Source organism: Meles meles, chromosome 20, assembly GCF_922984935.1.
Source record: "Meles meles chromosome 20, mMelMel3.1 paternal haplotype, whole genome shotgun sequence".
NCBI classification, from domain to species: domain Eukaryota; kingdom Metazoa; phylum Chordata; class Mammalia; order Carnivora; family Mustelidae; genus Meles; species Meles meles.
In genome coordinates this window covers 5,193,533-5,205,560 of record NC_060085.1, presented here as the reverse complement: position 1 = coordinate 5,205,560, position 12,028 = coordinate 5,193,533, and the positions used below count along the sequence as shown (strand labels likewise).

At 57.4% G+C, this 12,028-nt stretch overlaps 1 protein-coding gene across 2 annotated transcripts; it reads left to right on the top strand.

Moving 5' to 3' along the window:
• On the top strand, nt 1-12,028 carry MARCHF2 (membrane associated ring-CH-type finger 2). 2 transcript variants are annotated; one of them, XM_045992143.1, is made up of 5 exons: nt 1-128; nt 3,515-3,742; nt 7,828-8,023; nt 9,415-9,624; nt 11,430-12,028. In XM_045992143.1, the coding sequence occupies exons 2-5, from the start codon at nt 3,567-3,569 to the stop codon at nt 11,586-11,588; spliced, it is 741 nt and encodes a 246-aa protein (XP_045848099.1). In that variant the 5' UTR covers nt 1-128; nt 3,515-3,566; the 3' UTR covers nt 11,589-12,028. The 2 variants fall into 2 exon arrangements, with proteins under 2 accessions (XP_045848099.1, XP_045848098.1); XM_045992142.1 differs by lacking the exon at nt 1-128 and adding an exon at nt 2,624-2,707.

Here is a 12,028-nt window from a genome sequence, read left to right as displayed (position 1 = left end):
CGGGCGGTGTCCGGACGCAGGTGCCGGCCGGAGCGGAGCTAGCGGCGCTGACGGGACCGGCCGGGCCGGGACCGGGGCCGGGGCTAGAGGAGGGGCCTGCGCGGCCGCCCGGCCCGGCCGCGGGTCAGGTAGGCACGGGCGGGTGGGGGGGAGCGCGGGTCCGCGGGCCGGCCCCGGGTTCGAGGCCCGAACCTGGCTCTCGAGCGGGACGATCAGGCTCAGACCCTCGGCCTCAGCCTTCCCCGGAACGGGGGCTCGCAGTTCCCGTCTCGAGCACGGCGGGAGGTCCCCGAGGCCTCGGCACACAGTAGGCGCCTCTCCGCGCCTCGGTTTCCCCTTCTGTGAAACCGGGTCATCCCAGCGCCAACCCGATGGGGCTTGTTGGGAGAATTCAGAAGGTGGCGGGCGAGGAAAGACCCTCGCACACCGGAGGCTGTCGGTCAGCGCCTTCCCCAACCTCCTTCCCAGCGCGGCTCTGCCGGGAAGATAGGAAATATTGTAATGACCCAGGTACTGTCTACAAAGGACTTGCTCAGCGGACGGCCTGGCAGTTAGTGGGGGCTCAGACCAGGGGAGCCAGAATTGATACGATTCGCTTATTTAGTCTTCTAGGGACCACAATAGGTGGGAAGTACGAGAAATGTTCCCTGTTCCACAGATGAAGAAACTGAGGCTCAGAGGAGTCTTTTCCCTTGGGGCCGTACAGCAAAGGAGAGCAGAGCTGGGCTTCAGCCTGGCCTCAGTGCAGGGCCATGCAGGGACTGAAGGACACCCAGGAGCCTCTCCCCGGTAAGCGAAGAGGAATGAGTGCATTTCACAGGCTCCACATTTCTTCTAAAAATAATAGCATTTACTGCGCACTTAGTGTGTGCCAAGCACTGGCTGCGGCTTGTGTCCTCAAACCCTCTAATAGCTCTGTAAGCTGACGACAGTAACGAAGAAGAGCTAATATTTACTGACTTCTCAGTAATGAGGGGTGAATGGGCTGGGTATTGTTATGACCTCCATTTTACAGATGAGAAAACTGAGGCCCAGAGAGTGAAGCAGTTGGCGGGACTGGGCACCGTTAGGGCCCTCTGACTCCTCTCCCTATAGTTTGTTGCCCCGAGGGAAAGGAGGCTGAGGAGGTTGCATTTCCCCAGCGCCCGCCCCCCCCCACACCCACCCTCCGTGGGCCTAGACAAGGACGAGCTTTGCTGGAGGAATTGAACCTCAGGGCTCCTTCTCAAGAAGTCCTTCAGCACAGTCCACCAGCTCCGTCTTAACTTACTTGACAAAAGAGAAGGATGAGGCCCAGAGAGGCAAAGTGGCTTGTCCCTGGACACACAGCATCAGTGACAGAGTCAAGACTTGAAAGAATCCAGGTCTTTGGAGTCCCAGAGCCACTCGCTGGACTAAATTCAGATCTTGCTACGGTCCTTTCTTCGTGGTGTGATCTTGGGCAAGTAGCTGCCCCTCTCTGAGCCTCGGTCTCCTCACCCGTCAAATGGGGGTAATTACTAGACTTATGTCATAGTTAGTTGTGAAGACTCAGTGAAATTTATCCCCCAGGCACTGGGCCAAGTTCATTTGAGGCATCGACTCACTTGCCCAGCCCAGCAGCCCCAGAGCTGAGTCCAGCCTTGAGTCTGGCTCCCTTCAAGCCCCAGCTTCTGTGGTTTGCACAAACCTCTGGCCTCCAGACATCCCTGATTCCCACCACGGGCCCCGGAAGACCAAGGTCTGGGGGTCAGGAGGGTTCTTCTCCCCCCTTGCTCTTACAGAGAGTAGGGGCTGAGAAATGAAACGCAGCAACTTTGTGCCAGCGACGGCAGAGGGCACGTCCAACCCAATCCCCCCTTCCCAGAGCTCGTCTCCCCTTCCCAGAGCTCGTCTCCCCTTCCCAGAGCTCACCGAGGGTGAAGAAATAAGAGCGCTCCAGGGAGGGGCACATTCCATGAACACAATAATGTGGTCACCAATGGCACTTTGGCCAATGTGGTCATGGAAGAGGGCCTCTCCGGGCGGGTGATCTTTGAAGGGGACACTTAGGGCAAGTGTTTAGAGTTTAGCATTCAGCGAGCTTCTCATACCCAGCCTGCGGTCGTCCTTAACGAACTGTAGTTGCTGTCCTAATTCTGGTGATTTTCAGTCCTTGCTTTAGCAGATTTACTGGCGAGTTCCCTCCCCGACTCCCAGGAACAGAAATGGCAGAACTTAATATACAGGAGCTGTGATGATGCTTGGAGCACCCAATTCCCTGCAGGAAGGTTAAGGCTGATGCTTGGGGGGTGGGAAGAATGGAGTCCCCACTTCGTGCCTTCTCTTGGAGAGCCCAGAGGCTTCCCTGTTGACCTCTGAGCCGGAAGTTCCTCAGCCGTCTACACAACACACCAGGCTCCTGCCACTGCTGCCCCGAGGATGTTATCTGGGCCATGCAGTCTTCCTCCCTGCTTCTCCTGCCTCGGGGCTGATATCTGCTTATCTGGCTGGCAACGACCCAATGGTGGGCCAGGAAGGCTTCTGGCTGAACTGCTCAGATGGTACTGATCATTGCCAGATGATGGTCTTGGTGCAAAGAGTTAGTCAATCACTTAGGCTGGCTTTTCCCCTTCTCTTTTAGGTGTCAGATTTGGCCAGCAGGGGTTGGTAAGATCTGCCTGGGGGGTGCGTCAGTGAGTGCTGCTGGTATCTCTGGACTGCAGCTCTTAGAGACGGAGGCTGGAGGGTAAGACAGGCTCAGCCCAGGGACCCTGGCTCCAGGTTTGCTGTTGCCTCTGTTACTTCCAGGAAGTTCTCAGGGGAAACACACAAAGTCTCACTGGCTCCTTCTGGGTTGGGGGTGAAGGCTGCCAAGGGTTCCTTTTGGTGGAACAGACCCTCGGTAGGGGGAAGAATAGTGCTGAAGCCCCCCCCCCCCAGAGCAGACTTGAGGTCGCTCCCTAAGTCTCTGGTCATCTCCCACTGCTTCTCCTCAAGGACACGGGCACGTCTTGGAGCACCTGCTCCAGCAGGAACAGAGAGTGCCGAGAGCCCCCCCCCAGCCTGCGCCATTTTCCTGATGGCCTGACGAGTCAAGGAGGTATCAGACGATGTCCTGTCCTGGTCTGTTCGGCCAGGTTTCTAGCTCAGTTCTGCCCCACTCCAAGGCAGGCTCACATGCTCTGAGCCCAGCTCTGGAAATCCAGTCCATGGAGAACAAGTGTCTAGGTGGTTGGCAGGCATGGTTCTAGCCCAGGAAAGCCCCAAGCAGAGGGCCTGGCATGCAGCAGGCACTCAGTACCTGTTCGGGGCTCTCACTGTGTCTGGAGACGTGATGCTGGGGGTGGCCTCCTGGCTGAACCTGGCTGGCCTGGCTGCCCTTTCTCAGGAGGCCCCTCCTGTGCATCAGGCCTGGGCTGAGTTGCAAGTAGCATCCCATTGAATCCCCCATTTTACAGATTGGGCAACTGAGGCTCCGAGACCTGGATTCGAATGCCAGTTGGTGTTTGGCTTGATAAACTTGCCCTTAACCTCCCTGCCGGCCTCTCCCCAGGCTCCTGGGACCATGGGCCTCGGGCCCTGAGGACACAGGGCTCCTTGTGGCCATGACGACGGGTGACTGCTGCCACCTCCCTGGCTCGCTGTGTGACTGCTCTGGCAGCCCTGCCTTCTCCAAGGTCGTGGAGGCCACTGGCCTCGGGCCACCCCAGTACGTGGCGCAGGTGACTTCAAGGGATGGCCGGCTCCTCTCAACTGTCATCCGAGCCTTGGATACGTCAAGGTGAGTGGCGACCGAGCAGGGGTCTTTGCTGTCACTCGCTTTACTCTCTGGGCCAAGTGATTTTTCTCCCGGTCTGGGGTCAGAAATCCAATTGTCTAGAGGGCCCCGGGGGGGGGCAAACAAGTCAGAGAAAGGGGCCTCCGTCTTAACTGCCGTGCAGACGCAGAGGCCCGGGCTCGCCGGGTCCGGTTCTCCAGGAAAAGCGGAAATCCCAGGTCGCTGGTTGAAATCTGGAGATTAGACCGTGGGGAGCAGCTCCTAGTGTGGGGAAACATGATAAGGGAGTGATTCACGGGTGCCGGCTGCGGATTCACAGCACCAGGGCTCAAATCCTGCCCGGCAGCCCCTCTCCTTCTGGGACCCGGGACAAGTCCCTTTACCCTAGTCTCTTGGAGATGGGGACACCTTCCTCATTGCATTGTTCCGAGAGTCCCTTGCCGTGTGGCCCACTGCCGGTGGCTGCCACGGGTTTGCCACCTCATCTGCCTTTGATAAAAGTAGTTAAGCCCCAGTGCGGGCCTTCCAGACCCCCCCCCCCCCCCCCAGTGAGCTACGCCTGCCTGGTTTGCCAATCTGTCATCGCTTCCAAGGAAAAGAGCTTGGAGGAAACCCTTCAAATCTGAATCGGAACCCATTTTAACTCGTTCGGATTTCAGACACAAATCGGAATCCGTTTTCCCTCGTTCGGATTTAAAACAGCCGCCGGCTTGGCTAAGGGAACGAGACTCTGGGGATGTCTTTTTCTTTTTAATTTTTCAAGTGTTCTGGCGTTGCCATTAGGTTTATCTACTGAGATTTCATTCCTAAGTTCTTTTCCAGGTTTTTTGGTTTTTGTGGGTTTTTTTTTTCATTGTGGTAAAAGGTAGATAAGCTAAGGTGTGCACTGTAACCTCACACTCTTGGGCAGCCGCCCCCACCACCCGTCTCTAGAACTTTCTCGTCTTCCCAAACTGAACCTCTGTCGCCCTGAAGCACGGACTCCCCGCCCCCTCCCCCACCCCGAGCCCGCCGTGGCCTTCTCTGTCTCTGTGAATGGGTCTCCTCCAGAGCTCCTGGGAGTCCACAGTATTCGTCTTTCTGTGACTGGCTTGTTTCACCGAGCTTTGTGTCATCAGGATTCACCCGTGTTGTGGCTTGTGTCAGAATTAAGTCATGAGCTGTTCATTCCAACATCAGAAGAAGCCCCTGGGAGACCTCGAAGTGCTTTGGAAGGAGCTCACTGCCATTCACCCTCCAAGTCTTTGCCACGCGTCACTTCCTCCAGGAAGTCTTGCTCAAGCCCAGATGATATGGCGGGTCTCCTAGGCCTCCTCTGGGGTGTGGGGTTTTAAGCCCGCATCCCCATCAGTGCTCTTGAAGGCAGGACAGAGTCTGTGCTGGGTAAGCCAGGCTGAGAGCCAGGGGAGATTTGGTGGGGGAGGGGGCCTGGGAAGAGGCTGACCAAAGCTAGGGTCTCCCTACATGGGGTGTCTGAGGGGCACTAAGTGCCATCCCCACTTCCCAACCCTCCCTCCTGACTCCTGGGAAAACCAAGGCCCAGAGGGAGGCAGATACCTGCCTGTGTCCCTGAGCATTGCTGAGGCTTAAACCTAGGACTCCTGCTGGGGTTGGAAGGGGAGAAGCTCGTTCAGTCCCACCAACTAGTCTTGCAGTCCTCAGAAACAGGACAAGTGGCAGGGAGCAGATAGTCCCTCTGTGACCCCACGGATGGTCGGGACAGCCATGCCCCCGAGACCACTAGGCCCTCTCGATCTGCTCCTTGGCCACTTTGCTCATGGCTTCTCCCCTCTGAATTTTTTTTACCTTTTTTTTAAAAGTCATCTGTCCCCAGCATGGGGCTCAAACTCGTGACCCCAAGATCAAGAGTCACAGCCTCCGCAGACTGAGCCAGCCACGGGCCCCTCCCCTCTGAGTTTTGATCCGGCTCCTCCCAAACCTGCTGAGGCTGAGGACCCAGGCAGATCCACTCTCCCAGAGAGAAGGCTGCTGTTTGCCCGCTGTGTTCTCATCCTTCAGCCTTTGGCGCTCTGCCCACCAGTCCCAGAGCGAGCCCAGGCCGTCCTCGAAGCTTCCCAGAGCATTTCTGCACCCCCTGACCCTTCCCCTGCTGCCTCTCCCACGTGGCTTCTGCCGGCTTCCTTGCCCACACTCTGCTTTCTCTTGCTCTTGGAGTGTGCCCTGGGCAGCCCCACTGAGGCTCCCCACCTCCACCCCTGGCCCATTTCCTTCTCATCTGTGCCGTTCGTGCTATTAACCTGCCAGAATTTCGTGAGTGAAGTCCATTTCTCTTGTCCTGCCTCCTGGAACAGGCAGCATAGCATAGCCATTAAGGGGGTCCCAGAGCAAGACGTCCTGGGTTCACACCCCGGCTTTGCGGGCTACTAGCTGCGTGAGTTCACGCACACGGGGTCACCCCTGGGTGCCTCAGTTTCCCCATCCATGAAAGGAGGGCAAAACAGCCCCTTCCTCGCAGGTTCCCTGGGAGAATAACAGATTTGTCCACGTGCTGCACTTGGAACAGGGCCTGGTCCTTAACAAGTGCTCGGCAAAAAGTCAGGTTTCATTTTGTTTTGTTTTCTCCGAAGTGGCTTTTCCCAAAAAAAGTAGGGTTCCCTGGGGGCACCTGGGTGGCTCAGTGGGTTAAGCCTCTGCCTTTGGCTCAGGTCACAATCTCCGGGTCCTGGAATCGAGCCCCGCATCAGGCTCTCTGCTCAGCAGGAAGCCTGCTTCCCCCTCTCCCTCTGCCTGCCTCTCTGCCTACTTGTGATCTCTCTGTCAAATAAATTAAATCTTTAAAAATAAATAAATAAATAAAATTCTTAAAAAAAAAGTAGGGTTCCCTGGGACAAACCCCAAACTGACATGACTCTTCCTCAAGGTTCTCGTCTCTTCCACTTCCCGGGGTTGGCTTCCGGAGCAGGGATTCCTTTCCTGTTAACTCTGGGCTGGGGCGCTGTGGGATCAGGGTGGAGCCCCGTACAGCGTGTGATACGGTAGAGGACGGCAGAAGGGAGCCGTGAGGGGCCCGCTCGTGGTTTTGGCTTCAAAGTAGCCACGCTCTGCCCCACAGCAGGAGACACTGAGGAGAGGATAGAAAATAGTTTCTGAGGGGAAACTGCTGTTATCTGGAAAGCAGCCCTCCTGGTCTGCCTCCTTTGAGTGTTCCTGCAGTCCACTCTCCGGGCAGAAATGTCTGGAAAACAATGACTCATGTGCTGGACAGCCTCTGCGCCCACCGAGGCCACACCCCCAGCTCTGAGCTGCCCCAGGAAGGACCTGGTATCCCCAGAGACCAGGCTGGGGCTGAGGCTTCCCTGAAGCGGTTTCCTGTGGACGTTTGTTATGTCTTCTGAGCCCACCTAAAACACAAGAGCAGGGGAACTACTCTCCTTGGATGCACAGGTTTTTCAGGTAGCGTGGCCTTCAGGTGCGGCTAGATCCAGAGCCTGTGGCGGTGTCCTTGAGAATCTGTCTTTCCCTGTTGCTTGGCTCTGCTGTTCTCTGTTTGGCACCATTCACAGACTCCACGTGGGGACCAGACGCTGCCATCGGCTCCTGACTTGCATCAGCCTTGCTGTCTCTAGTTCTGGAGTTGGAGGGGTGGGGGTGGGAAGAATTTCAGAAATTAATTCACAGTGGCTCTGATTGCTTCATACATGCCTTTCCCTGAATCAGTCCGGTGACCAGGGGTGCGTGGTGTTCGGACTGGTCAGGCCTGAGGTCATCGGGGGCGTTGTCAGCTCTGCTCTAGTCCTCGAGGACCGGGAATTGTTGGTTGCCCGCGACAGTCAAGGGAGTATTGCAGGAAAAGGAGGAGCAGACGCTAGATGGGTGTGTGTAAGAGATGCTTAGCCTGGGCCAGAAATGGGCCACCGGAACCCAGGGAGGGAGCACATGGCTACAGTTTTGGGAATTTGGGAGAGTTTTACAAAGGAAAGGAGGTCGGGAACTGGGCGTTGAAGGATGAGTAGGAGTTTGCCAAGTGGCAGCATAGGGGCAATGCTGAGCTTGTGCTCCAGCGGGTGGCGGAGCAGGCATAGGCAGGAGGCTTGCTTATTAGTCATGTGCTCTGTCTCTGTGTCTAGCGATGGTCCCTTCTGCCGGATCTGCCACGAGGGAGCAAATGGGGAAAGCCTGCTCTCTCCCTGTGGTTGCACTGGCACGCTGGGTGCCGTTCACAAGAGCTGCCTGGAGAGGTGGCTTTCCTCGTCCAACACCAGCTACTGTGAGCTGTGCCACACGGAGTTTGCAGTGGAGAAGCGGCCCCGACCCCTCACAGAGGTATGCTTGGGAGCCCCAGGTTGGAGCGGGCAGAGGGAAGGCAGACAGGCCTAGGGCCGGAGGAGGGGACTGCCCAGGAGCATCCTTCTCTATAGAGCGGACCTCTTTCCCCACCACCTCCCCCCATGGTAGATTCTGCAGATGGGGGTGGGGAACCAGGCCTGAGACCCTGTGCCCCCTCCCTGTTCAGTCACCCCTAAAGTTGAGACCCGAAGAATGAAGAGTCAGTAATGCCAAGGACCCAACCTGGGGAAGGGCGGTCCTGGTAGAGCGCACAAGGGCAAGGCCCTGGGGCCAGGAAGAGTTTAGCATTCCTGATGAAGCCTGGGTGGCTGGAGTGGAGCGAGTTACTGGAGACGACCGCGGCAGCTACTCCGGGCTCTGTGGGCTCTGCCCAGGAGCTCAGACTTCAGCCTAAGTGGCATGGGTCAGGACCGAGATGAGCATTCTCGGGTGTGGTGGGTGCCGCACTGCCCCCCAGAGCTCTGCTGGCTGCATGGATGCCCTCTGGACTCTTCTGGGCCTGACTTAGAAAGGCCTCTGGCCTGCCCAGGGGGAAGGTGGGGGGCCCTGGGGGTGGGATTTAGGAGAACAGTGAGGTGTATGAGAGGCAGCACCCCTCTCCCTTTCCCCTTGCCCTCCAGCCGCACGGGCCTCCTCCCTGCTGTATTTTGTCCAGGCCACACACTCCCGAATCAGGGCCCTGAATCAGGGCCCCGCATTTGCTGCTCTGCTGCCTGGGGTACCGTCCCCGTCCCCCCTTCCCCCCGCCCTTCTTCATGTGGCTGCTTCTGCTCATTCGGTTCAACTCACGCTCCCCTCCTCAGCAAGGCCATCCCCTCCCCAACCATGCACCCCATTTCATACCTCTTGCATCAGCCCGGGAGCTCCGGGAGGGCAGGGCCCCTTCTGTTCTGCTCACCAGAATTACCATCAGCGAAGCCCACTTCTCTCGCCCCTTCCTCTGCGGCGCGCCGTGGAGCACAGCAGCAGCAGACGCACGGGCCCTGCAGCCAGACCCACTAGCCGGACCCCCCGCGCCCCGGCTTGCAGTCCTGGCCCTGTGGGTCACCACTTGTGTGACTAGTTGTGTGAGCTGGCATAAATGAGTCCGTCCCTCTGTGCCCTCTCAGTTTCCCCCATCCGTACAATGGGGGCACCTAGCTGGGACCGGGAGCTCACTGTAGGCTCAGTAAGTACGTGAAGGAAGGAGAGGACAGAGGGAGACACCCGGGAGGAGGCTGGTCCCGCAGGACCCACCCAACCCCCTGCCGGGTCTGCAGGCAGAGACGCAAGGCCTGGAGGTCCGGCGCCCCATCCCTAGGCCAGGGGTCTCGTGGGAGGGCCATATGAAGCCCACTTCAGCAGCTCCTCCCCGCACCCCCCTGCAGTGGCTGAAGGACCCAGGGCCTCGGACAGAGAAGCGGACGCTGTGCTGTGACATGGTATGCTTCCTGTTCATCACGCCTCTGGCTGCCATCTCGGGCTGGCTGTGCCTGCGCGGCGCCCAGGACCACCTCCGGCTCCACAGCCGGCTCGAGGCGGTGGGGCTCATTGCGCTCACCATTGCCCTGTTTACCATCTATGTCCTCTGGACGCTGGTGAGTGGCTGCCGGCTGGAGGCATCTGGGGGGTCTCTGGTTTAGGGCAGGCAGGCCAGAGGTTTGGACAATGGCTTGGGGGCCTCCCTGCCTGCCTCCGGCTCATTGTGCCTCTGCCCGGGGGTGGGAAGCAATTCCTGGCATCTCATGGAGCTCCACATTCTGAGCCCAACCAAGGGCCAGGGAAGCCATGAGTCAGGCGTGAGCTCGGCTCCTGAAAGATGAGGGCGCCTGACTGGCAGTGTCAAGTGTAGGCCTGGCCTTCCACAAGCCCAGCAGGACCCGCTGGGGCCGGGGAGAGGGAGGGCAGGAGGATGAGAGGAAGAGGGAGCCCAGAAGAGTGGGAGCAAAAGAGCGGGGAGAAGGAGAAGGACAGACAGACAGAAAGCTAAAGAGATGAAGAGGGAAGGCCACTGGGATCGAGCGGGACTAGGCTGGCAGGCATTGGGACCCTCGCCCAGAGAGGAGCCCCCCAGTCTCACCCCTTAGGGATAAGCACTGTTGTCTAGCTGTGGGAGCAGTCCCTTCTCAAAAAGTACTGGGTGTCCCCTAACAGTTGTTCTGTTGTTTTTTTTTTTTTAATGCAAACAGCATGAAACCATACCTACGGCTTTGTAGTCTGCTTGCTTTCACTTTGCTAACGTCCTTTAAAAAAAAAAAAAAAGGCAGCCACCCAACACTTAATCATGGTTTGGATGTACAGTATTTATTTAACTAATCCCTTTTGACGGACACCGGGATTCTTTCTCATGTTTTCTTTCCCTTCCTTTTTTTTTTTTACTGTTATGAACAGTGCACTGAGCACCGCCTGCAAATGCCTTCTTGGAACTTGTTTGATCAAAGACTGAACCACTGGCATTGGTTTCAAAATAATTTTTTTTTATAGACTATATTGGGTCAGTTTCAGGTTCACAGCGAAATTGAGAAGAGGATACACAGAGTTCTCGTACATCCCCAACCCCATCCCCATCCCTAGCCTTCCCCACTAGCAATGTGCCACCAGAGGGGCCCCTTTGTTACAACAGAGGGACCTACATCGACACATCACTGTCCTCTAGAGCCCGTGGCTTCCATTACGGTTCATACTTGGTGCTGTCCATTCTCTGGGGTTCGGACAGATGGGAGGACGAATGTAGCCACCATTATGGTATCCTACAGAGTAATTCCACTGCCCTAAAAGTCCTCTGTGCTCCATCTGTTCGTCCCTGCCCCCCCCCCCCCCAACTCCGGGCACCGCTGGTCTTTGTGTCGTTTCCATAGTTTCATCCTTACAGAAGGTCACAGAGTTGGAGTCAGATAGCGTGTAGCCTTCCAGACTGGGTTCTTTCCCTAGTAACCTGCATTTGAGGTTCTTCCATGTCTTTTCATGGCCAGAGAGCTCATTTCTTTTTAGCACTGGCTAATCTTCCCTTGTGTGGATGTCCCGCAGTTTATCTGTGCACTCATCTCCTGAAGGACTTCTTGCTGGCTTCCGAGTTCGGGCAGTTCTCTGACCCGGTGACATTTAAACCCTTCCAAGAAGCTGTCCCACTTCAGTCCCACTCTAAGACAAACTCCTTGCTCCCTGCCGCCGATCCCTGCACTTTGCAGGGTCCCCAATGCCGGTGGGGAGTTTTCCCGGGAGAGTGAACGGGTGTGTGTACGCAGTCCGAATGAGAAATGTCTGAATGCTGTCTCTGTTTCTGGAAGCAGGAGCCCGGCCCTGGTTTGGGCCAAAGCAGGTGCCCCCTGGGCTCAGCTTCCCTCCCCTAGGGGTGGAGACCAGAGGCTGGCACTCCTCCCCCACCCCCCGCCCTGCCCTGCAGGTCTCCTTCCGCTACCACTGCCAGCTGTACTCGGAGTGGAGAAGGACCAACCAGAAAGTTCGCCTGAAGATCCGTGATGCCGACGGCTCCGAGGGCGCGCAGCACTCCTCACTGGCAGCTGGACTCCTGAAGAAGGCGCCAGACGAGACGCCAGTGTGAAGGCTGGGCTGGCAGGGCCAGAGGCAGCTGGTGACGCCCTGGTATTTGGAAGGACGAAACCGCCCGACCCTTCCTGCACGGCCGGAATGCTTCTTAGGCCAAGAGACACCAAGCAGAGCTGATTTCTGTGATCCCACATGAAGATATTCTCCAGTGGTTTTGCACACTGTGGTACATGAGGACAGATGGACGTGGTCCTGAGCTTCGGACAGAGCAGGCACCCTGATCTCGTTCTGAGGTCCACCCGGCCCCCGTGGGGGAGCCAGCAGCCACGGCCATAGGTGAACCAGGGCGCCCATGGGGCTGGGAGGTTCCGCAAGCTTCTTGCACTTCTCTGCACCTGGCAGGCTCGCTTTCCTGGCACCCCTTGACTTTATAACGTTGCACTGTGTTTCAAAAACCCACCCTGAATGAATAAAAGGAGCCCTTGCTGGACAGAG